Below are 27,978 nucleotides of genomic sequence, written 5' to 3' on the forward strand. Positions count from 1 at the left end.
CACAAAGATACTCTACCACAGGTTCTGATGCACTTTTTTTTATCTAATTCTAACACAAGAGGTAACGTTAAATATAGACAAATAAAATTAACTTTCCTGAAATGATACTGTATGGTACTTTATCATTAAGTCATCATCATTACTATTAGTGGAGAGTCAGTAAAGAGTGAATTAAAAAACTTACAATATCTGACCCTTAAATCAAAACAAAGAAAAGTCGTCATAATGTGTGTTCAGGTTAAACGTCCCCCAACGTCGTCTTACCCATAACAGAGGCGTCTTTGATGGCTTGTCGGCAGAGCTCAATCCTAGCAGAATGCAGAGGAACGTATCTGTCCTGTGACGACCCACACAGCAAAACGTTACGGAAGTGGTGAAGTTGCGACCGCTGCCGGGACACAACGATCATTAGATAGAAGTTAATTATGAGCACAAGCACACACGCACGCACGCACACATGCACACACACACACTCATCAAGAACGAACTCTAAGTGTTCACCACCTGAGAGAGTCTGTACATGAAAGTCTGGCGGATGTCCACACGATCCTTCAGAGACAACTGTAGTAACGATCCTGACTTCTTCCATTTCTGCATAAACCACATCCCTGAGAGAAACACATTGAGGTTCACGTTAATCATATACCTTTATCTAGTCTTATAACCTAACCTGACTTGACTTGACTTGACCTAAATCCTGTATTATTTATTGATTTTATATCCAATATTAAGTCTCCCTGAATAAAAGATGGAGATACCTAAATTAGCAGTCACAGTGAGATTATTAGTAAAAATAATTAGACTCAGCGTATTGAGTTTGTGTCTATGTACTGTACTGTAGTGTATTAGTTAAGTCTGTACATCATGTGTTAACTTCATATGAGTTTATCTTCATTATCACTTGTCAGCTTCTTAACTCTGTGACTATTATTACACTGACCTTTCTACATCTGCAATATTCCATCAGTTTAAGTTCTCATCAATGTCAACACTACTTGTCACAAACGCCTCCTGAGTTCCATCAAACTTAACAATATTGCAGTGCTGTTGAATGACTACTTACAACACTGGATGACATTAGTGCAGTTACAGTCACTCACCCATATTAACGAGTCCACTGTTGTTGTATAGAGTGCCGAGGTGCGGTCCAGACAAGGAGAGGAATGTGTGAAGTCTTGGCAGGAAGGGCTTCATGTGTGGGTGTGACACTGCCCCTCGGATGATAATGTTGCCCAGGGAGTGACCCACAAATGAAATGCGCTTAGGGTTCAGGTTATAAGCTTCAATGTGATACAAAATTTCAGATACTAAACGCTCAGTCAGAGTTTCAAAATTTGAGAACGTATCCCCCTGTGGATGACAAAATGAATATAAATAATATATTCTATGTAATATCTACTAAATACTTATTCAATAATCACTACGAACCTGAACAGCAAAAAGAAAAACACACCAAAATATATATTTCCAGTAGTATGACTCAAGAACCATGATGAACTGTAAAGCATTAGCCAAGAACTCACTTGATTTCGCTCTGACATTAGAAAATCGAGATTAGCTCCGGGCAAGCCTATCTCAAGATAGGTTTTAATGAGCCTGAGATCAGCAGAGTTGCCATCAAGGCCATGAACACAGACAATGAGGTGGAGACCATCTGGCGACAGCACTCGGCAGTCGTCACTCACATGGAAGTACGGAACAGTTGATGCCAGACCTGAGAAATCACTGAAGAAGCAAAAAGAGATTACATTACAATCTTTATAAGAACTTAATAATCTTAGAAAGAAACTCCCATACACTGTGTCATCACTTTACCTTCCATAACTTCTATCAGTTGGAATATATTCTCTTTCTAACCATATAAATGTGAAATATAAATCAGTTCTTCCTGCAAGTCCTATGAATCATCCATGCTCTGTTAACAAACCATAATGTGTGGCAGCCAGTGACCAAGCCAACCATACCTATAGAGAAGGCCTTGGAAGTTTATTTGTTGCTTAAACTCCTCTTTGGCTTTAACAAAGGCCAGTGTGTCTGCCACTGGGGGGTGAAGCCTGGGAGGGAGGAGGTCTGGGGGATCCTCAATACGACCACGCTCTTTCCTCAGCTCTGATGGACACGTACACTTGGGCTCACTTCTGTCCCTACAAGACACAAGTATATACTTTATGTAGAGATGTGAAAAAAAGAATATGACTGATGTAAGAGATGTGTCCTTGTCTTAAACACATGAGAACACAACAGTCAGGTCACAGGTAAGATGTATACAGTACTATACTAAAGCCTACGATGTATGAATAATATAAGTACAGTATACAATACACACACACACACCTGAGTATATATAAAACAAAGGAACAAATATATACCATATCTAAGTCATCTGAATATTGAAATACAGTAGTTGCACAAGGCAACAAACAGACTGACTTCACTTGACAGTGCATAAAATAATCTAAAGTGTTTACAGTTTCTGATTGAAACACTGAACTGAACAGACAAAGGCTCAACAACATTTAATTACCTTGGTGAAGGAGGTCTAGGAGGTGGAGGAATGTCTGACAAACTGTCATCAAACCCGTCATTCACGATGTCTGGTTTAACTTTTACATCAGAATTAAGTTTTGAGTGCTCCTCTGCCTTCCTCGCTGCCTCCTGTAGTAATCGTGACTCATTTAAAGCTTCTTTTTTTGCAGCACTCTGAGCAGCCTTAAACAGTTCTCGCTGAGCTTCTCTGTGAGCCCATACACTGGCCCCTTGCTGCTCTAAAAATAGTTCCAGCAATGTACACTTGCTCTCAGACAAATGTGTAGGTGGCTCAGATTTTACTGACAGGGGATCAGATTTCCTTTGTTGTTTTGAATCTTTGTCACGCGAGCCGTGATATTCCTTAAACGAATCACTTTTATCTATATTTGGGGGAGGAGCTGACTGAGTGCGCACACGTTCTGTCCCATTAATGTGCTGCTGGTTCAGTTTTGTGGGGGTCGGCTCAGATAACCGATCGGGAGTACCGGCAGTTTTTCTACTTGGTCCTCTTTTCTCTGGCCTTCCCGGACCAGATGTGGACTGATGTCTTCTTCTCATAGATGGCAGAGAGTTGAATTTATCATGTCCGTGTCCCGCTTTCCTCGTCGTCCTCTTGACGTCATTTAAGACTTCACTGACGCTCTCGTACACATTCGTCATGTCCTCTAATTCAAACTCCCCGCTATGTCTGGGCGTGACGGTCCGTGAACTGCCATGACTACGTTCACTCTTATATCCGTCATCTCTCTGGACTTTACCGGTTTCTGTTTTAGGACTCTCACTCCTGGGCCTGTCTTTATAGCCACCAATTGCGTGTTTAGTCGCTCTGTCTTCTCTTGGTAACCTTCCGGTGGTGGCAAATCCTCCCCTTCTTAAGGCTTCTCGAAGACCCGGTAATGGATCCTGGAACTCCTTAGGCGGCGGCGGCAGAGGGACCTCCTCGTAAACGTGAGGATCCGGCCGATTAGTGTTGTTGACTTTCTGTAAGGACTGGGACTTTTTCACTTCCTTTTTGTGAGGACTCTTTCTCTGCTTCATCTGCAGTTGGTCATTTGAAGCCGACCTCTGCGTGGCCTCCTTCCCGCTGGTCTTGTGGCCTTGAGTCCGAGATTCAGACCGACTTGTCCTGTGATTTGCTGGACTTCTTGATCCTTGTTTGTTTTTGTACTTGACTCCTGGCACTGGCTTAGTGGGTGCTTCATTAACGGGCGTCTTCGGTGTTTGTGGTCCGTTGACTTTTGCCCCGTTGCTCTTTACCCCGTTGCTCTTTCCCCCGTTGCTCTTTCCTCCGTTGCTCTTTCCGCCATTATTTTTTGTTCGATTAGTTTTTGTACCGTTACCTTTTGATCCACTGGACTTTGCAGCATTGTTTTTAGCTCCATTGGAATTTGAACCATTACTGCTGACTCCATTGCTCTTGAACTGGGCCGTGGAGGCTGCAGAGAGCATATCTTTGATGGGAAATTGTTTAATGTCTAAATCAGGACTAATCTGACCACTTGATGAGCCTGAGCTCTGTCGACTAGAATTTGAAACCCAACCACTCTGTTCTGACGTAATATCACTATTAGAGGAAGAGTCCTGCTGGAGAATCAATGGTTTAGGAGTGTCTGGCGTTTTCTTAACCGGCGACGTCATTTTCTTATTTATGTTCACCGGTTCGACCTTTTCTCCTCCAATCTGTAACAATGTGGAATCTGACGCAGAGACGAGGCCAACCTCGACATTGGAAAGGATTGGAGGAGTGCGGTCTAATCTCATTGGTCTTGGTGGAGGCGGTATCGGTCCTTTACGGTTTATCTCCGACGAGGATTCGGAGTCCGTGGCCAAAAGGTCCGGCATGGACTCGGTGATCCCCGGAGAAGCAGCATTTGCCACTTCCCACAAGAAGGAGGGCATGGACAAGGTACTCTGGGAATGTCTCATGAGTTGATCTCCTCCGCCCCCACTGCCGGGTGTGTGCGCACCCAGGTTGTACGGCATACTCAGTGATGGTTCCAGACGACGGTATTTGAGGAGAACCACATTTTCTGCGATGGCATTGGCTTGGGCCCTCTTGCTCTTGTGATGATTACTCGAGCTACTTGACCTCAGCTGCTGGGCTCGCTGTATAAGTTTTAATTTAAATTTTGCTCTCTTATAAGCTGAACCTTGATTGGCTGGAAGCATTAACTCTAATTTCAAGTTATTTTTCAACTTTTCCTTTAAACTGTTCCTGGGCATTGGAAGTTTGTGGGTTTTAGGTGGAATAGGTGGCTTGAAATCCTTTGGCATCTTGTCTGTCCGTGGAGGCAAAGGAGGTTTATCTTCAGTGTCTGACTCCTCCTTATTCACTGAACCTTTGGAACCTTTGGAACCTTTTGATCCTTTAGAAGTCTTGGATCCCAGTGTCTTCTCATCACTCTCAGACCCACTACCGAGCGTGTGTTTACTGCTGCCGCTACCGCCGCTGTGGACCGAGGACACCCGTGAGTCGTTGCTGCGTGACCGTCCCTCGCCAGTTTTTGCTCGTGCCTTAAATGTTCCTTTAGAGTCTTTAGTTGGTACAGTTTCCTTCTCTGCCACATAGTTCTGAACAGCAGCCTTGACACCAATCACTTGTGTTTTACTATTTTTTGCTAAGAATTTTGAGGACTTCGCTTCATTGTTACTTGTGCCACGCGATTCATATCCACTTGTACTCGCTGCCTTTGAGTCAAATATAGTACTGGTGAGGGACTTGTTATCGTGGCTGGTGAGAGACTTTGAGTCATGGTTGGCTCCTGCTTTAGAGTCCAGCTGTGAGAGGACCGTGATGTGTTCTATTGCTGAGGATTTTAGTCCGTTGCGAATCTGTGGCTCCGGTCTGGTGACGTCAGGAGGGATCACTTCTCTCTTCCCATTCTCTGCATCGAGTTGGTCCATTGCCAGCTGAATGTCTGTTGCACTCAGGTAATTTTCTGCAATGAAAAACTAGTGTCAACAAAAACCCTTGTGTGTCATCAGAGCCAACAATAAACAACATGCTCTTTACATCCATCATAACCACAAGTTATTTATGATAACATTTCTATGTCTAACTATTAAGTACAGTAAACTGTACTACATCCCAAACACAATAGACAAGAAGAGTTGCACCAAAACTTGCAAAAACTAGAAATTTAGTATGTAAAACATAGATGTTTCACTTTAAAAGTTGATTATAAAGCTAAAGCACCAAAAACAAGCTACACACACACACACACAAAGACTGACTAGAAATTAAAGGTAGATCACAAGAACCTACTGTACATGCATTGCTGTGGTACTCATCAACACATATACTGTACGATACACATGTCAAGTTTCAAAACTGTGTGTAGCTAATTTCATTTGAGAAAAGTCAGATTATAGAAGCAAATGGCTGGCTGGAGGGAGAATGGTACCATTACACAAATGTCCCTTTCTAAACCTGTGATGGGGCATGATCATCCACGTCATTCCCCTGGGAGAGGTGGAGTGAGAAAGTATCTATTACGGTAACTTGACACACATATATTGTAGACGCATAACAGTAACAACCTTACATCATCATCACAACTGATCATCCATAAGCCTTCTAAAAGTTATCAACTATTTCTGGCCCCTTAAGCTAAATTATTAATAAAACTCAATACTATACACTTATTGAACAGACTGACTCACAACACTGGTACAAGCTGGCCAGTCATGCATCATTAATTCATAATACAAAAAATAAACTACATGCTCTACCTTCAGAACACTTTAACTGCAAATCAAAATAGATCCTAAAAGTTTGACTAATATAACATAACCTATGCATTCCTATTCAAAAATCTTAGCTGAAACAATAAAATACACGATGATGATGATGTAGAAAACGTGCGCACACACAGAAAGACACTTAACAGGCAGAAACTAATATTGTAAATGTTCTACTGACTTACTTCAGTAAAATGACGGGTACCATTTTTACCTGACTTTCGGCTCACAATTGATCTACGACGGGCAAATTCTGCCACATGTTGGTACTGGTCCTCAAAGATCACGGGTAGAGTTGACACATCACCGTCCATCTGGGGAATAATAATGTTTGAGTTTAAAGGTGATAATGTAAAAATAAATCCCCCCCCCCCAGCTCGAGATAACACTTCCATACTGAGTCTTATATAGAGTCTTATGATTCACATCCAAACAGTACCATCAACTCAGCTATTTCCATATACACCTTAACGTTTACACTTTGTACTTTTTTTTCCTTTGCCAACTTTGTGATTCACTCCATCGTCCATCATTCATATTTTCATCCCCTGATGTTTGTTCACTCATAATTAACTTTTCCCCACTACACACTCAATCAATCTCATTCACCACAATACACAAATTTTCTTCAGAACTGGTCACCACAGCTGTGCCATCTGTAAACATCAACTGACTTTCTTTTCATTTGTACCTCATATAATCTGTCAGTCATCCTGCTCTCCTCTCTATCACACTTCATATCACCTTTCTTTACCCCATTCATGATTAGTCTAAAGAACCACGACATGTTGACGGTGGGCAGGAACCTCACCTCGATGCACTCAATAGCAAGTGGTGGCATTAGGTTGTAGTAACGAGAACGTCTCACAGCCTCCGATACTGCCACATAGTTTTGGTAGTTGCTGTCATAGCACCCACTCGCTGACGGTCGTGGATTGTCTATGACAAAGAATGCCTCGGCAAATCTTTTCACCTGGAACAATTATAAACTTAGACAGGTTATCAAAGATACTCTAATCTCCTTAATAAAATTAAAAATTCTAAAAAATGAACTCCCCTCCCCTCAAAAATAAATAAATAAATAATAATAATAATAATAATAATAATAATAATAATAATAATAATAATAGTAATAGTAATAATACAGTAATAAAAATTATAATAATAATAATGCCAAGACACAAGTGAGGGCAGCAGCAGCAGGACTCACCCGCTGCATGTGGTGCTGCCTTGCCAGATGTTGTCTCACAGGTTCTGAACTCATGACCACACTGAGGAAGTGCTGCCATAGTAGGATGTTCTCCGCACACAGCTGAGCTATGTCACTGTTAGCTGCCACTAGGAAATCTTCCTCACAATCAACAGTCTGTAAATATATACATTCTTTACTGACTCAAGAAGCACAAGACACCTATAACATAATCCCTGGGTCACCATGCGGCCAAGCTGACACATGCAGATGTGACAAATCAGTTAAATGAAGTTATTAAAAGATGTGATAAGGAAAGGATTAATTTTAAGAGGTAGACTAATGGGTGTTTTAGTACCACATGCAATGACAACACTGACTCTATTTAATTAATTACTCAGCTAACACACAAATGTGTTCTTCATAATAGTTAACTGTAATAATTATAATAATGGCATCTCTGCTAACAGTCTCAAGCAATAACCAGATGACCTTCCTGTCCTTAGCTGTTATAGCTTTGAATAAATCAATTAACAGTTTCATAAATATCAATAAGCTATATCCCAGGTAATGTTCAACCTCTGTACTCATACTGTACAGTACAGTGGTCCCTCGGTTAACAAGCGCCTCGGTTAACGAGTTACCTTCCATAAGATTCTTAACTTCGGTTAACGAGCAATACCTCGATTAACGAGTTTCTTACGAGCTGACCTCCACATGTTTTAGCTTGCATTTGGCGGTCCACCAGTTGTAGTATTAGTCCGCCAATACAGTTATCGGTTCTAGGGCTTAAATTCCTTACCCTTTTAGTAAATATCAAGAAGTTTATACTATTCAATCATTTTACAAGTTTAATATTAAATTTTTTAGTCATTTTAACAATTATTGAACATAATTGAAGGTAGGGTCACTAGTTTGTGGCACGCCATCCAGCCTGCCAATACAGCATACAGGCGTCAATCTTTGTGTCTTTTCATTGGAGGTAACATCTTGCTTGAGACTCTCTTCAACTAAACGCTTTTTTTCTGTGTTTGCAAGCAATTTATTGGTCATTTTCAAATTTATTTTACATATTGACAATATATAATGCAGTGCAGTGTTGATTTAAAGAAAATAATCTTGAATTACACCAAGAGAACTAAAATTTTATGGGTGAAATGGTGCCATGGGGTGACTTCTCTTCCACCCCAATGCTTTCTCTTCTCCTCCACCCTCCACCCCCATTCTAATTCCCATCATCATCATCATCATCATCCAGGAGCCTTCTACATACACACGTCAAAGTAAGTGTACTTTTCTACCTTTTTTGTTGAATTTAGGCAATTTTCGGTGAGTTGGAACCAATTACCCAAAAACCCATTGAAACAATGGTTTCGGTTAACGAGTTTTTCGGTTAACGAGCAACCTTCTAGAACGGATTGTGCTCGTTAACCGAGGGACCACTGTACTATAAAAAATGAAGCGAATACAAACACACAGCTTACAATAAAACAGCCAAATATAATCAATTAAATATAACAAAAAAATATGTTCATTCATTTAAGGATGGAAGGCATAATAGCTGATAGCATTCAAAGTTCCAAGAAACAAATTGCTGAGGTTCAGAACAAAACATTAACAGCAAAAACCTGCATCATTCACACAACCTGAGGGAACAACTCAACCAGACAATGGGCGTCAAGAACCCAGAGGTAGAAAAATATGCCGACTTACTTAGACTGAAAGAGACGCGGTATTCTCCATGAACAAACAATATAACTAAAACACAGGTGCAAGGAATCAAAAACTGGAAGTCAGATACCTGTACAGCAACAAAATATGAAAAATCAAAGAGACGGATGTCCCATTTTATTATTATATTTACTCCTCCTCTACCTCTGTGTAGAGTGGCCCATGAGGTGAAGTGATCTCAGTGAAGGGGGATAAAATAGGGAAAGCGATGTAACGTGTTTAGAAAACGTGACAAGACAGAACTAAAACAAAAAGTAAAAATATCCACACACACACACACACACGCACGCACGCACTCTTACTCGTATCCCCCAAATTGCACACAGAGTATAGAGAACGAATTTTAACCACCAACACAAACTCAATGTGCATCAAAAGAGAGCTTGGGACATGGCCATAAGTAAACCACAGGGCCATGGCCAGCAGCCCTCCAACATGATGGCACCAAGACTGATCAATAAGACACAAGGACCTCATCATCAGCATAGTGCAAAGTTGATAATATTATACGATCTTCAAAATTATTTGTATATATTAGATGTCTCAAAACAAGCAATTTCACAAACCCTCAACTTAAGTTTTGTGTGAGACAGTGATTATACACCTGTACAGCTACAAAACCAATCTCAAACCTCAATTAACACTTGTATCTTATTTTGGGAGTCTGTGTAAATTTCACGACAGATCAACAGTTGGACCGACCAGCTGAAGACAGTTCATTAATGGTATAACTATCATGTTGTGTGGAAGAATGTGGACTTGAACGACACATACATATACTATACACATCAGGTAATAATACACAAACATACAGATATAACTGAAAATAAAAAAAAATAAAAAACATTCATTCACACTAAAGACAAACCTGATATTTAACTCTTCATCTCTAAAACTTCTAATATGATCACTGTCTAACCACAACCCAAACTCCAGTACAGAACACCATACTGGGAGGTACAGCACAGTACTCCATCAACTGGTCGAGCTTATCAAGTAGCCACTATTCCGCCAGCTCCTTTAATGACAACAACACTACTCGCCTCCATTCACTCAGACCTTCATGCATATTATCATTAAGAAGTTATAATTTAACATTCAAACTTATTCCAATCTGTAAAGAAGCATTTGTGACAAGAGGGAGAGAGGTTGAGTACCACAATGCACACAGTGAGTTAGTTTATTTGGAAACTTTGTACATACGTTACAGAGCAAACAGAGAAACACATTACATACCCGTTGTTCTTCCCCGTAAGTACAGTATAGTCTACCTGACACTTGAGAGGTCATAGTTAACATTCAAAGAAAACAACATGCAACAGTAAGAAAAAGGAGGTTGGAGATGTGGAGAAGTTGACACACCACCACATACTACAACGCATCTCAAGCCAACCTCTGGAGGAGAAATTTACCCGTGTCCTTTCATTAAGCCGGCGATCAAAACGTGGCGTTTGTCCTCCAATGAGGGTGAAGTAGCACTCCTGGGAGCATGCAATGACATTAGTATCAACAATAAGACTCAACCGTTGCTACTAAGGTTACTCTGTCATCCTCACTCTTATTACTAACCTACAGCAAATAACCCATGCATAATTCTCATAAATAACCATTAATCACACCCTTCTATACATTTTTATTTTTTCCTGTCTGATCGTATGGCAGGGAGAGGCATGCTAAGGCTGTCTAGAACCTTTCACAACTATTGTTCTCCCATCATCAAAGACTCACACCTACAATAACACTGAATAAGTGAGCCTGACTATAATATTAGTGAAGGTGTTATAATTTACTCGCACTCTGGTATATACAGTAATAATCTATATAATGAATTAGGGTAGATAAAGTAAAGTTAGAGATAATTAAAGGAAACAAATGATAAAACAGTCTATGTTGCTCTCGACTATGGCCGTCCTTGAAAGAATGGGATTGATCTATTAGCTGCTTGGGCAGTCGGTCATGTCTGTGAACCTGCACCAGTGTTGATCAACTCTGGTCTTAAATGAGCTAACACTCAGTGCCATTACAGCTACAAATAAATTTACCCTGATAATTTTCTGAACTTGTGCTTTCTAAACAAGTGGGGGCAAGCATCTGCTAGTTCCAGGTACAAATATTCTATTAAGTAATGTTCTCTGAGGTGTTTATAAACTTCAATTAAATCATCCCTTGCCTGTCTATAGTATGAGCTAAGCAATTACAGGCGTTCTAATCTCTCCGGGTACCTGAGGTGCCTTATGAGTACCTGTGAGTCAACTGGCATCATTATGAGCACCTGTAAGAGGCCGAGAAAGATCAGAGCCAACAGTCGTGAGGTGAAACACAAAGAAACACTAAAAACCATCAGTGTAATGGCTTATCCTTTAACCTGTGATCATGACTGATCTGTGACTTTGACCTTAGACCTGTGTACTATAAAACTTAATTGAAACTCCCTAAGTTGACCCTAAGGTATTGTGTGTGGTCATAATACAAAAGGAGGGAGACAGAAGAACTATAACTGAGAGACAGAGGACAAGAAAATTAAACATATAAACAACATAATAATCCTACAATGAGAGAGAGAAAGTTGTCCCTCTGGCGTGACTCTACTTCCATGGCCGACCAAGATCATCCTTCACCCCTCATAGAATTCTTTGTGATATACTTAAAAGTAGTGCACTGATATTATATACTGTACAATAATCTATATATACTGAGGATGTACCATTAAGATCACACATTCTATATATCTATGCACTGAGGACTACAACATAACAAGTGATCTGTTATTATATCGATCCTCTACAAACACAGCTACGTATTCTCTAAAAATCCCTTTATTAATAACAAGCAAGATAAAACAATACAGAAAAATGGGGATACTCTTAAGAAGTCATAGTCTTATTTCCCCTGACAAGACCACTGCAAGATGTATGACAGTGGTTGCTGGGTGAATGAGGTAAACATTAGCTCAGTCTTAAGGAATAAGTCATTCTGCAATCAAGTTCTAAGAAGAAAAAGAGTCAAATAAAAATTGTGTTCAGTATTAAATCTTGAAGATTTTGGATTATTTCAACAATCATGAATATTTGGTGGTACTGTAGCCCAAAATCCCCCATAAATGTTAAATTCCAAAAAATTTAAGTCCAAAACCGTGAGTTTACTGTTTCTTAACAATTTTCTGAATATGTACTGTACAATACAACCAGAGTTATGACAGCAATACAGGATTCTTTCTGTGTTCTCATCTCATCACTTTTCAGCTTCATCATAAAAATGTTGGAAGAAATAAAATTAATAAACTATTACTCAAATTGCATACTGTACAGTACAGTACTGTAATTTATCTCACCTTTGCCACATCAGATAAATTATCAACCTTTAGTCTTGTTGGTTGTGGCGTAGGAGGAGTGGTTGAGGCAGCACCTGCGTTGCCACTGCTGGCGACCCAAGGCGGCAAGATGGCCATGATGGTCTCCAGCTGGGCACCCAGAGCAGTGTGAGCTGCCAGCAGGAGGGTGCAGATGGTGCGGTGGGTGGCTCGTGCCTGAGCCAGACGCCAGGAAGCGCTGCTGCTGCCTCCTCCGCCCCCACACTTGATGGTGTTGTTCTGGTAACAAGGAAACAATGCACATGTACAACAGATTCTCATGGCTCCATTCTATTGGGATGTTCATTATATTTCTAGGGACAAAATCCTTTGCCTGTGTTGTGTTTCTGATCCACTAGTGTTTATGTCTAGGCTAAGGCACCAGCTTTATCTTCACTAATGAATCACAATGCAATGAGCCAAATCACAAGCTGAGGTGCCATATTCTTAAGCTGTCATCCTAGTGATCTCTCTCTCTCTCTACTGTTCTTTATAAATAAATGAACTGAATTTGGAAACAAGATTTTTATCCTCAAACATGGTATTTTAACCACTATGTTAAACATCATATTGATATGCGCTAATCCTGCTAAATCCATGACTATTTGTTTTTACAGGAATGTTTAGTGAAAACTATAATTATTTGGGGTTTTTAAGTGAATATTAATTAAGGAACATTAGAATGTAACCATTTTCACCATAGTTGCAATGTACAACCCACAAGGTCTGCAACAACGGTACCTTGTGGGATGGCCAAGAACTATACTGTATATATTAAGCATTTTCATTTAAAGAGAAAAACAAATTATTCCAAAAACAAAAACAAAAAGTTTAGAAAATTCAAGAAAAATTATACGTACAGACCCAAGGCAACTTCTCTATAAGTAAACTGTCTCTCACTCAACCCTCTACCATAATAACTTCTAGTTATCCTCACCAACACTTTATATACAGTATTACTAAAAATTTAGTACAATCATTTAGAAGAGAAGCAGATGCTAAATGCCGGGAAAACATTAAATAAGAAGCATGAAAAGAAAGCATAAAAAGCTATTTCATGAAGCATTTGTGATATATATATATATATATATATATATATATATATATATATATATATATATATATATATATATATATATATATATATATATATATATATATATATATATATATATATATATATATATATAATGTATGTATGCCAAAGCAGTTAAAAAGAAGGAGCCTCAGCTAGCCAATGAAAGGAGAGTCTGTGTTGGTCTTCATTCCAGCTGTCTTAAGCTGAATGAAGGAAGGGATTGAAAAGAGTGAAAAAAGGTGCATTAACAAACTGCCTTCATCATCACATTATAATCCTCCTGCTTTATCCTTCACAGTATAAATGAGGGGCACTGCTCCTACCAAGAAGCTCACAGTGGCCAGTCTCCAGCACAAACCTCCATCTAACACCAATAAGCCACTTTCACTGACTTCCTTAGCTCAATAAGAAACTATTAATCATCAAATCTCTTCTACTTAAATCAATGATATACGAATCACACAGCAAGTTGGCCTTAGCATATTAAAATTTACATGTTTACTGGGATCTAAACTAACTATCTACTAACAATTTCTGAACAGTGCCACACAACTCCAGCCTCCTGCCACTATATACTACACGAGGTTATGCCAAGAGCAACAGTAAAACAATGGGTGTGTGTTATGAGGTGTCATAGTTATAAGATACAGAGAAAATTCTCATCTTGTCAACATACTATCCCCCACAGGATTCCTTTTCGGGGTTTCATAGGCGGTGGACTGAGTGCAGGAAACTGACTTATGTCTAGAACCTGCAGGCCATTCCGTAAGGCTGAGTTCTTGTCAACAGAAGCAACAATGATGTTGTAGTGTATGAAAAAAAAAGTCTGAGGTATAGAATACTGGTTGCAGAGTCAAATGGACCCAAGTCCTACTAAATCCCAACCTAACCTAACCTAACCATTAAGACTGGGACTCATCAACACTGGGTCCCCATCCTAGTGGTTAGATCAGTTAAGTTGTGCCTACCAGACCTTGGGACCACTTCACCAGTCATCTAAACTATCACCACAGTAACATCATATTCTTCAACTCATCAACATTAATAATTACACACATGAATTAAAACACAAACACAAAGGCTCATAAGAGACAGATTTAACATTTAAGAAAAAGAAATAAAGAAAACTTAAATTAACTTGTTCATCTTTAAGTCAGACTGAGTGAGATAAAGTGACTCAAATCCTCCACATAAACAGCCTCGACTTAATGATCACTTTATGTGGACAAGTCCAGAGGCTTCAGAAAGTGGTGTACAGTACAGTAATGTCTGCCGAGCCACATCTCACTGGTACAAGTAATAGATTTATATCGGGAGTATTTAACCTTACTACTTAAACACTTACTATGAATGGACAGGAACAGTTTAAAAACTTATGGAAAAACTGTAAACAATCATTAAAATTGGAGGAGGTGTGAGTTAGGTACATCCTTTGAATCCACCTCAGGACTTGCCAGTTAAGTTTGTAAGCCCATTTTTTCTTCATTTTCAGATTTGTATTTCAAATATTGAAAAATATTGTATGTAACACATCACAAATGGAAGTAGAGATTAAAAAAATATATATACTATTTTTGCAGCATTCATCACTAAATACAGTCAAAAAGTTTATTCAGCTATTGTATCATACATGCAAAATGTGTCATGACAGAATTGACTGTATATCAACAAGCTGTTAAATATATAGGCAATAAAACTACTGTAATATGAATTATATAAATAAGGCTACTGATAAAAAAAAAATAATCCTAAACAAATCATAACTATGGAGAAAAATTATGTATAGATATTTGTTTACCGTCATCAGGCAAAGTTCCCTTAATGTTCTCCTTTACGTCTACACAAGAGAAAGGCGCTGCTAACAGAGCATCACACACACAGCCCTACAGTACTTTTATATCTAGGAGGTCACACCTCATATAAATTCACACACAAACATATGATTTAGGTCTTTTTCACACGAGCGCTTTTTTGTTGTGCGACTTACAAACAACGTCCATGTGTAAGGTCCCATTGAACTCCGGTGACTTCTAAGACGCTCGTGTGAATGTGACCTTAGACTGTGAGGTAACAAGTAATGACAAGTTAGGCTCAATCTTCAACTTTTTCACGACATAAACATATCAGCTGTAGGAACTGTCACACTTAAGTACATATACTCCATCTATCCCCTATAATAAACTACAGATATGAACCAACATACTTGACAGTGAGCTAAGATACAGACGGTAATAACTGAGCTATTCACATAACCTTATCACTGTAAATGGTAACTGTATAATATTTTACTTGCTTCCTAATCATGAAGTAAAACCAATACACAAACGGTGATCTAAACTTACAAGTGTGCCAAAGAAGACCGTCTCCATGTTGGACTGCTGAGTTCGAGCACTGAGGCGAGGAGAGCTCCAAGACTTGCCGCTCCGACCTCCACTAGAAAGTTTAATAAACACGTTTAAAATACAACAAGAAAAACTCATCCCGAAGTCCATCCAAAAATTCCTAAGTCAAAGATATATAATAAAATATGGAGCCACAGTTACAAGTTTTTAAAGAATATTCACTATAAAATCTGTACAAAATATCAATAACTAAAGCCTCTCTTGTTTCACTAATATAAAGCAACAGATACAGTCATTTTTTTACTCTAGAAACCAAAATGACTACAACTGTATATTTTAGTGTGCAATAAACAGAAACCTAAAAATCAGTCAGAATACTGTAAACTCTTCACAATGATCAGACTTTACTGTTAATGATTTTTAGGTTCCCATTTATTGCACTTCCTAAAATATAGTACAGTACAGTAATCGTTTAAGGTTCTTGAATAAAAAACAACCAGTCTGAGTCCTAAACAAAGTGTCCATCACTTATACACACCAAACTTCACTACTCGACATACAGTACAATAGACTCCCACGTATTTGTCGGGTTATGTTCCCAAGCAACCCAGAGATAACTTAACCCACACAGAAGTGAATTAACTTAACTAAGGAAAAAAAAGTTACATTTTAACCTGGCCAGTTAGATGAAAATACGTAATCATCACCAAAACCTAAATACAATACTGTATTGTACTCGAGTTTGTGATTTAACGGAGTAAATTTAACATGGAGTGGGAAGATTTATTAATTTAGATGTTTAAACTTTTTCTTGACTCTCTTGCAGCGTTGCAGCATCACTGTTAATTAGGGTATGAATCATTATAACACTGTATAAACAACAATTACAAAACTGAAGTTACAACAAGGTGATGCCCGGAATTATGTGACACAGGCCTCTCATAGTGTTAAAAGAGACAGCGACTGATACTGCCTCCATCTCCTGGGCGGAGGTCAGCAGCACCTGTATCACTAGAGAGCACACCTGGGAGCCATTATAACACACAGAACAGGGTGTTGGTGATACAGTACAGCGGTAACGTGTGTGTCTCTCTCACAACTATGTCTTGGGATCGAGTCTTGGCCTGGACACAAATGGGAAGGGTGTTATCCAGTGTGACCCTCACTACCAGACATGGCAAGTTTTCTGTACAGTACCCAGCCTCCTGTACTAACACTGGACAACAAAGCACTGTCCTATTACAAAGAACAGACCAACTGCCTGGATGGCTAGTAGGCTGATAAGAGGTGATATAAAAAGTTAAAACAAATTAAATTAAATCAGAACCAGTACACCAAGTGCACAAACTGTGTCACTCAGTGTAAGGAACACAAGGCACAGTGACACAGCCCAAATGTAGCGAGCAACTATTATAAATGTGCAGAGAACCACTAATGTGAGCCTCAGATAATTGGGAACATCCATAGACACTGAAGTAATTACCCTAAGTGTTTCATCATAACAACTGGTCGATATAGACTAAACATGACAATAAATGGGAGTCTATTGTATTACTGGAGGAACGTCTAGAACCTTCTGAACTAACTACACTAATTTATAATCAGTGTTTGAGATGAAAATTCATACGTATTATGAAAAAAAAACATGAACCAAATCTTGATCAACTGTTCAACTTAGTTTAAGCTGATGTTGTACACAAAGTTGATTATGATGAGTTTTATAAACAAGGAGAGAGAATGTGATCTATAAGTCCCCATTCACTTTACTTATTTATCAATGATTCCATATGAACTAAAATGCTTTAGAAAATAAAATTAATCAAAAGGACTAAATCCCTTTTAGTAAAATCCCATAACATTGTCCTAAGCCTAATGTTAGAGCTTGGGTGGAAACTATTGGTTAAAGCTCTAGAAAAGTAAAAAAAATGTTTAGGCAATTAAAAAATTTGGGGGTAAAGAGTGAGATTGAAATTGCAACTGAAGCGAACTAGAGTAATGGTAGAAGGCCACGTCAGGTGTCAGTGCTACACACAGCTTACGCCAATATGGTCGCCCGTGCCACCTCTGTTTAGGTAAGAAACTGTGCATGTCTGAAAAGATGAAATACTGCACATCCAGCAATACATTAATGAATAACATCCCCAAATAACAAAACTCTTGTGTACACAGGACCTAGCTATATGCTATCAAAGGGTCTACTTATAATATCTTGTCCAGTAAACAACTCTTAGTTTATCTTCATAGTTCAGGTGTCTGATATATACAGTCTAATCAACAAGGTCTTACACAAAATCAAACTTGCATCAATAGAGAAAAAACGATGTGACAAACACTACTACTTCACATACACTGGTGTTCTCTTCAGCTGTGACTAAACTATACAGTGTGAAGGGGAAGAAATGTGGCAACTGAAACTGAATTGTTTTCTTCAAATTTTCTTTCATTTTGATGCAAGTTTGATTTCTAAACCTGACATTCATATTACTGTGAATCCTTGCAGAATTAAATACTGTACAGTTAAGGAATGAGAGTGTATAAATAATGTTTGTTCAATAATTATGAAAAGGTTGATTTGATAGGCACATCAACATGTCAGGGTTTGTGTACAGTACAGTATTACATAAACTTGCAATGTCTTTAGGTTAACATTTTCCAAGAGTTCAATATACTGTACTAACGAGAAACTATCCAATTGTAATTACTTTCACTTTACAATGATTGGACACTTTTTCTCTATTTTGCTATTAAAAGCTTGTGAGAAATAATGTAAATATTCAAGAGTGAAAAAAAGGCCTTTTTACAACTGAACTTAAACATTTATGTTATTCCTGATATCTTCTATTGGTGTACAGTAACTTTTCTTCAATCACTTAAACAAGCTGTAATGACAATTCAGCATGATACTGTACCAGGGGAAAGTTTGTAGGTATAACAAGGAAGAGCTAAACTGTTAATTACTGCAAGTGCACAGGGAGCTTATGATCACACTGTACTGTGCTTCAAACTTATCACTCACGATCTCTCTATGAACTGAAACTGTTAGCCTAATGACAGACAATAAACACTATGATGCTCCCTGACATGTGATGGTGTCTGCCCAAACACAAACACACACACTCTCTTAACTTACTCAAAACTACTTCCCAATCCTATAATATGTAACTGATATAACTGAACCACAAGAATACAATGGCCATCACAAATTCATTTCCACAAAAGTTTACAGCAAGAAAATGAAATTTAAGAAAATAAATAAATGATAATAATATAGCACTAATAAAACCTGACAAAACTTTAGCTTGAGAAGGAAAACACACATGCAGCAGGGAGGGAAGGCTGAAATTTTGCAGAAATTATTTATTTCTACACTGAAAATTTTTGCAGAAATGTAGTTTGGATGTACACACGTGACAATATCTACAAAATATCACCTTGTAATATCTTTAAAATAAACAATATCAAAATTGATACCTGAGAAATATATAAAAATAAATTTATAGCCATTTATACAAACAATGAAATTACCTTGACTATAAAGGACATTGAACAGTGAAAGTTGGAAACTCTTTCAACAACAAAAGATAAATATCATTATTATTATGTAACAATTATCAATATCAACCAAGTGCAGTTATTATTAGGAGTCTTTCTGAGGTACTGACAATCATTAGCTATCTTTATAGAAAATAAAAACTATTTATACTGGTATACTGTAAAACAAAATGTCTTGCATCACATACTTCAGTTTGTTTACATTTCCTTACAACCAGTGTCCAAACTCAAAAACTCAACAGCAAACCTTTAAAATTTGTTTATTACTTAATGTATACAAAAAATTTATTGAAAGCAACATATTTTTCTTATCAATCCCATTTTATGGCTGAGAGTTAGAAACAGGTGTGTTGTGAGACTCACTCTACACAACACTCCCTGGCAGAGTCTCACTTACATCAAGGGGCTGACCACAACCGTTTTATACACGGCAGTGCTAAGTAAGGACAAACACCTCACCCTACACCTGAGCAGTTACTGAGATACAAACATCTTTCTAAAGTATATAAGAACCCAGGATCCAAGTCAACAATACCACAAAGGCCAAGAGACCTTCACTAAGTCCAACTTCAGTGTTACAGGACCAGCTATGAATCTTCTCACTTCCTGCTGGGACACTACCCTGGGTTTAAGTACTGTACTGTACTGTACTCACAGGCAATGATGAGTCAATGAACTCCAACTGTCAACAATGGTGCCTTGCTGATAGACACTGTTTTGGTTATTATTGTGGGTTATTTAAACTGAAACAGACTTAATTACCAATAAGGCTCACTAGTAAATGTATATGAGTCACATTAATTATATAAACAGACATTACCCCCATCACCTGGTCTACCAAGTGCACCATATCGCTTATAAAAGGTCTTCTACAGTTCCTAAATTACTAACATTTGTTGTAAGGCAGTTGTAAGGATCCACAACTCAAGGTATTAACGATCACTTTGTACACTTTGACAAGCAGTGTAGGTGTTCCAGGTTGTTTATATTATAAATGTCTCGGTCTTCTACCATAAAGTCTGCCGTCATCAAATTAATAAATGTTTAGATGTTTGGGATGTTGGTTGACACACTGTTCAGCAAACAAAAGAACACCAACAATGATCTCATAAATAAAGTACTGTACTGTGTGCCATATTATGCGATGCCCATCATAGCAAAATTAAGTGAAGAAATCACATATTGTAGCTGTACAACTCACCCAGAACTGTAGCAGAATGTGGACGACACAACTACCAGTTACCAGGCAAGGAAATATATGAATGATGGAAGTCAAGAGAACCAAGTTTATGGCTTGGGTCCAAGTATCAAGAATTAATTAGGGACTCACAACTTGAGGCACCAGCATATCATGGTCAAGGTTCTTCCTTCGCTAACCAGTGATATGCTTGGGTCAGTTCAGTAGGTGTTTGTGTAGCCTTAACATTGATCCATACAGGACAGTGTACCTGCCACAGTCAGCCCCCTAACATGGTAACCTCTGTCCAGGGGATATTCCAAAGGAGGAAATATTACAAGCCACCTGATGAATGACCCATAGGCCTTAAGAAACTAACACATAACAATGATAAGTTTGGTGATGTTTAAACACAACTTTTGTTAATTTCAGCACAAGGAGAACATACCCCAGTGTTGTGTTGTATCATAAATTGTGTTTCAGTATATTATATTGTACTGTACTGTATGTCTCGCCAACTGATCAAATGAATATACGTAATCTGCAACAAACTTGACTCGTCTAGAATATCGCAGCTTTACCATGACACTTGATATAAACAATACTTTCTGGTGTGAATACCATATATACTGTATACCTCCACATGCTCCTCCCTGCTACACAAGACACTGGCTCATACACAAACTTCTCCCAACAAGGCAGAGTCTGTACACTCCCCATACAAGTCCAATGCTTTGGGTTCAGATTAGTATAAATCATATTAACCTAAATAAACAGATATACAAAAAAAAACCCAAATCATTGGTATGCATAAACTGCTCAGAAATAATTCAATTTTATTATTACACAGCACCAAAAATAAAAATGCACATATGCTTCCCTACACAGAGTAAATCAGTTCAATGTCCCTTCTGTATATAATCGTTACAAGCTTATGCTCTATGTTTACTACACGAGCAAATAAAAGGAGCAATATTTATGGAAAAACTTGTAGATGCAGGACGACAAACAAGTAATAGTAACAAACATAATACAGTAACACTTGTATCCATCCATAATAATAATAATCTTCAAAAACATCACAAAGGGTAAAAAGAGTAATTAGGGGGACAAGAATAATAACAATACAGCAGAATGAATGATTGAGCGTTGACAAAAAAAAAATAATAGAATTAGGTAGAAGGATGGTAAGGCACTGAGATTCTCCACTCACCAGTCGTGTACAAGGGTGAGTATGGTCTTCCTAGGTTGACGCATGCACAAATTTTACACATTACTACAGTTGAAAACATACACTCATATCCTGTCATATTGTGGGATATGTGTTTTGCTGTTTATTTAAGAGACATAGATACTGTATATATATATATTCATAGTTCTGAAGATGATAAATAGTGATTCAATTAAAGAAATATTATAAAACAACCATAACAGAGTGCTGACACCAAGAGTAAAGTTTGATAGAGATTATTATATATATGGGGGCAATCACACAGAGAGAGAGAGAGAGAGAGAGAGAGAGAGAGAGAGAGAGAGAGAGAGATACCTGTATTCAGTAAAATCTTCACAGAAGTGCCCCTCTTAAGACTAACTTTTTCACTTCCTACCATCAAAACCATAAAACCTTCAAGCTCAACTTTCCTATGATAAACTTACATCTACGCCTCATTACTCACATAAATATTAATTTCATTACACAGCCCAGCTATTGTATAAAATCTCCCTCCCGTAGACAAATCATTTCCACTGCCAACCATAATCTGTAACTTCTGTAATTGCCTCCATAATCACTAACAAACTTACTCTTGCGTACAGTAGTTCAAAATACAGTACAGCCATCATGATCACCATAACTACACTGTGTTTCTTAATCCTCACCACACTCAGCAAAACACACTGTCCAGGGGATGTGAGTCAACTGGTTAAGAGCCACAGTGAGGTGTATACACAGACCCAGAGTCACTTCACCACTCACTACCATGTCCATCATCAACCATCACTTAAGACTTTCTCATCCCAGTGGATATTAAAACACAAAACTTGGTTATTAAGTGTTTAAATACCTATTGAATAAGAATGACTGTGTGTGTGATAAAGCAGCAGTGGTGTGAGTAGGTGGCAGTTGAGGCCCTCCATGACACACCTTGAAAATGGTACATGATACAGGTACTCGCTGACTAATGCTATCAAACAGGTGTAGTGCATCAGGTATTTAGGTAATAACACATGAACTTTTCTATCTATAGACAGAATTCTATATGAGCATCATATAGGGGTAATTTGGGTGAATAGCAAACATTTACATATTATCAACATCAAAACTCCAATTATTTACAATCAGGTACAGTGTTGGTTAGTTATCAATACTCTTGTGAGTCTACATCAACAGTCTGATATCTATGGAATGTGATTATTTCAACATCCATATACGGACTGTGGCACTAGAGACAATTACCCATAATACTAAACTGTATAATCTAACTTGCTCAAGACAAGCAATATAACCAAGTCCAGGATACTGTAACTGGCAGATCACGGCTTGAGAAACTTTAACTATTTTATAAAGAGACAAACCAGTGAAATGCACATACACCCTTGAATGAGACTCAGCAACGTGTGAAGGTATAGCAGGACTCATGAGCTCTTCTCCCACTGATGGCTCTCAACACACACTTAGTGGGATATAAATAATGGTGTATGGACATTTCATCACCGGTCTATTGAATAACGTGTTATATTTATATATTTACATAATAATGTTTTTAGTATTTTGGAGGTAATGAAGCCATGGTTAAGTTAGGTTAAGTTAGGTGAAGAGGTTAGGTTAGGTTTATACTGGTGATAAAATGTACTAGAACAATAAATAAAGTAAACCCTTGTCTCTGATATGTGACAATCAATTAAAATAAGATGACTAATATAATGAACTTTGAAGTATGATGACTCCTTAGTTTATATTGTTTCATCAATTTACGTTCATGAGTTAAAAATTAGCAGAGAAGTACAATACAGAAGTTTGTGAGATATAAGTCCATGTAGATGAGATATGAACTGCTTGACGAGTGATGATGCTTAAATAACGAAAGACAGTATCATAGACATACACTACTAATCAGCTCCTACAAGTAAGAAAAAAAATTGTAGTTCTATATAAAATTATCTATAGGTCTAAGTTCTCATGATTAGAAAATGATGACCCTAAATTAAGTAAATATTCAATATACTGTACATTTACATTCAATTGTTCTAAATATACTGATCTGAACTCTGAAAAGGCATATACAGTATTATTTCTTTAAGCCCTTACACCATATACACAACCAACACATGTATTCAATCTTACCACAATGATCGTCAAAGTTTTAATTATATATTCCACTGATTTTAATTTTCAGTGAGATGTAAGGAATAAAATGTAGACACGTTAAAGAGACTGGTTGTGGGTGTACAAGGAACCATACTGAAACACCTACATAAGTTGGCTGAGATCTGTGTTCCCCCATTAGGTCATGAGTCCTTTTAAGTATACCTTCACACTCTTAACTTTACTTCCTCATAAAAAAAAAACACGAAGAAAACTCAATTAATCAGTGAAACATTGGAAGTTAATTTCTTGTTATCATAATCACAACACTATTTACAATATTACAACCTTATACATATGTTAACTTATCAAAAAACTCGACAGTTATTTTGGACAGGATGGACTGATGCAAAGGAGTCATTACTGGGCTCATAATGACTACTATACAGCCTTACTCTGTCACTTATATGTACTGTTAATGGAAAACTGTAAGGTATGTATGTAAATGCCTTCGTCCTGGTACATACAGGGACAAACAAAAACAGTGGGTATATTTACTTGATGTAGGGCTGATGTAGTTACTACGAGACAACAGTGGACGGAGGTGACGGCCGACAGGTGGAAGTAGTCAAACAGCACTGGCAGATGGTAGTGAAGGCCCCTGGAGATATAAAAGCTCATGTGTGGTAGTCATGTACTGTATCTGTCCACACACACACACACACACACACACACACACACACACACACACACACACACACACACACACACACACACACACACACACACACACACACACACACACACACACACACACACACACACACACACACACACACACACACACACACACACACACACACACACACACACACACACACACACACACACACACACACACACACACACACACACACACACACACACACACACACACACACACACACACACACACACACACACACACACACACACACACACACACACACACACACACACACACACACACACACACACACACACACACACACACACACACACACACACACACACACACACACACACACACACACACACACACACACACACACACACACACACACACACACACACACACACACACACACACACACACACACACACACACACACACACACACACACACACACACACACACACACACACACACACACACACACACACACACACACACACACACACACACACACACACACACACACACACACACACACACACACACACACACACACACACACACACACACACACACACACACACACACACACACACACACACACACACACACACACACACACACACACACACACACACACACACACACACACACACACACACACACACACACACACACACACACACACACACACACACACACACACACACACACACACACACACACATCCTGACCACCGAAGGGTCAAGATTGCACTGGGCCCTCTCTGGAGCAGCCAGGTCAACTGTTGTTGGCCCATACCAACTCCCTCCCCTGAACCCTCCTCCCACCGGAATATCAACAAGTTCACGCCAGAAGTTACTATTTCATTTAGGAAAGAAATGGAACCAGTGTTAAACAGAGGTGAACAGTGGTGAACAGTGCTTGTCAGTGAGAACAACTCAACAGTAACAGTGGTACCCTGTTGACTTCCACAGTGAGGTCCCAGGTACCAGTGATAACGGCCCGTGAACCCAACTACCAGCGATGTGTTAATCCGTCTACGATAGGAAGGCCTGGAACCACACCTCACTCATATAACACCATCTGTGAGGGAATTACTACACCACGTGAGGCCCTCATAACACCATCTGGAGGGAATTACTACACCACGTGAGGCCCCTCATAACACCATCTGTAGAGTTACTACACCACGTGAGGCCCCTCATAACACCATCTGTGAGGAATACACCACGAGGCCCTCATAACACCATCTGTGAGGGAATTACTACACCACGTGAGCCCCTCATAACACCATCTGTGAGGGATTACTACACCACGTGAGGCCCCCCATAACACCATCTGTGAGGGAATTACTACACCACGTGAGGCCCCTCATAACACCATCTGTGAGGGAATTACTACACCACGTGAGGCCCCATAACACCATCTGTGAGGGAACTACACACCTGAGCCCCTCATAACACCATCTGTGAGGGAATTACTACACCACGTGAGGCCCCTCATAACACCATCTGTGAGGAACTACTACACCACGAGGTCCCTCCTAACACCATCTGGGAGGGAGTTACTACACTACGTTTTGCTGTTCAACACCTACATTAATCTGTATGTTCACTGTATGTTCCTTTACCTTCAATGAAGGCTTTTGTTAAACCACCAATGTATGTAATAAGTGCCCAATGTATTTTCAGCCTTCGGGCTGCAGAACTTTTTCAATAAACAGTTAATTATTATATATTATTATTACACACACACACGAAATAGCTCAGTAATAATACACGGTAAACTGCAATGGCCTAGGAATAAAATCCTTCACATTCAAACAAAAATCTAAGAAAAAAGTTTACCCCGGTGACTTGAAACTTACGGTATCATGGTCGAGCTTAACCCATTACAGTACTGTACTTTGCATTGTCTTTTCAGAGTATAGTGACCAAACAAGTTTTTTTTTTATATATCAGGTAAGATGAACCAAGCCAAACCTAACCTCATATAGTATAACCTTATGAATATAAAATTTAGTTAACTGGTAAGTTAGGTTAGGTTCGGTTAGGTAGGGTAGGGTAGGGTAGGGTAGGGTAGGGTAGGGTAGGCTAGGATAGGTAAGATGAAGTAGGTTAGGTCAAGTTAGATTAGGTTGAGTTATGGTAGGTCAGGTTGGGTTATGGTAGGTTAGGCTGGGTTAGAGTAGGGTTAGGTGGGTTAGATTAGGTTAAGCTGGGTTTGTGTGATTCACATTGAATGTGTTTTCCCAGAAGTGTGTAATACAGCAGCCACCACAACAGTTAAGAACCACAATATTGATTCTAACAACTTCAGGTACTGAGCTGTCCAAGTGACCTTTTTACCTCATGACCTTCAAAAGTGACCTATCTCAAAAAGTACGAGAAGCTTCTAGGAATTTATTTTACTCATAAGAAATCTTCACCTGCAAACCTAACCTAATCTAATCAATCTCAACCTAATCGAACTTAACCTAACTGGGTATGAGACTATCTGAGGAGAGAGAGAGAGAGAGAGAGAGAGATACTCACCTGGTGGGAGAGAAGTGAAGGTTGAGGGTCCTGGATGAGACGCACTGGATAGCATTGTGGTGGTCAGGGCCGAAGGCGTGTTCCGTGAACCACAGCTCCGACACTAGCTGTAGATCCGCCCGCTCCAAGCTCTCTGCCAGCTGCAACACCAACACACAAGTGGACCTCATTATGCATCTCATAACTCAGCTTCAACATCATACTAAATGAACTTTATAACTCATCTTAAAAACTGGATTAAATGTCGCATAACGTTATTCTTATTGCAATTTTTCTACGGAATTACTTAGCACTATTTCTTGTTGTTAAAAATAGCTGGGGAAGGGACGTGGCGAATTTAAATTAATCTATAATGAAACCACTTTTAATAACCCATCCATATAAGGCTGAGCTGATGAGACAACGGCGGTAAACTTGTTATGTAAGATGACACACAACAGTATCTTTAGCCATTTTAGGTTATATTAAGGTCAGGTCAAGTTAGGTTAGGTTTAGTCTGTTTTGTGTATTGTCAGGTTAGGTTAAGTACAAGACCTAAGATGTTCAAGTACAGAAATACAGTACACATAACCTGTAGAAAGGTAATAACTATCACACCGTACACACACACACACCATGCATGTGAAATAAGCCGGCCACTACACCTGTGCTCACATACCTAACCCACAAACCCAAATTATTTACCATTCCTCTACAGCTGTAGATTCACACACCTGCTAGCTCACACACACCAG

At 38.8% G+C, this 27,978-nt stretch overlaps 1 protein-coding gene across 1 annotated transcript in view; it reads right to left on the reverse strand.

Moving 5' to 3' along the window:
* LOC121863670 (protein FAM135A-like) overlaps window positions 1–27,978 on the reverse strand; it is a 75,655-nt gene that overhangs the window by 19,157 nt on the left and 28,520 nt on the right. The window contains 17 exon segments of the mRNA XM_042362422.1: window positions 265–388; window positions 505–608; window positions 1,101–1,350; window positions 1,524–1,725; window positions 1,965–2,144; window positions 2,525–5,468; window positions 6,476–6,584; window positions 7,082–7,243; window positions 7,481–7,636; window positions 10,603–10,671; window positions 12,522–12,779; window positions 14,294–14,395; window positions 15,960–16,050; window positions 21,902–21,931; window positions 24,551–24,570; window positions 24,572–24,653; window positions 27,245–27,384. Of these exon segments, the coding sequence (XP_042218356.1) occupies window positions 265–388; window positions 505–608; window positions 1,101–1,350; window positions 1,524–1,725; window positions 1,965–2,144; window positions 2,525–5,468; window positions 6,476–6,584; window positions 7,082–7,243; window positions 7,481–7,636; window positions 10,603–10,671; window positions 12,522–12,779; window positions 14,294–14,395; window positions 15,960–16,050; window positions 21,902–21,931; window positions 24,551–24,570; window positions 24,572–24,653; window positions 27,245–27,384 (5,023 nt within the window).

Source organism: Homarus americanus, unplaced genomic scaffold (genome assembly GCF_018991925.1).
Source record: "Homarus americanus isolate GMGI-L3 unplaced genomic scaffold, GMGI_Hamer_2.0 scaffold40248, whole genome shotgun sequence".
NCBI lineage: Eukaryota > Metazoa > Arthropoda > Malacostraca > Decapoda > Nephropidae > Homarus > Homarus americanus.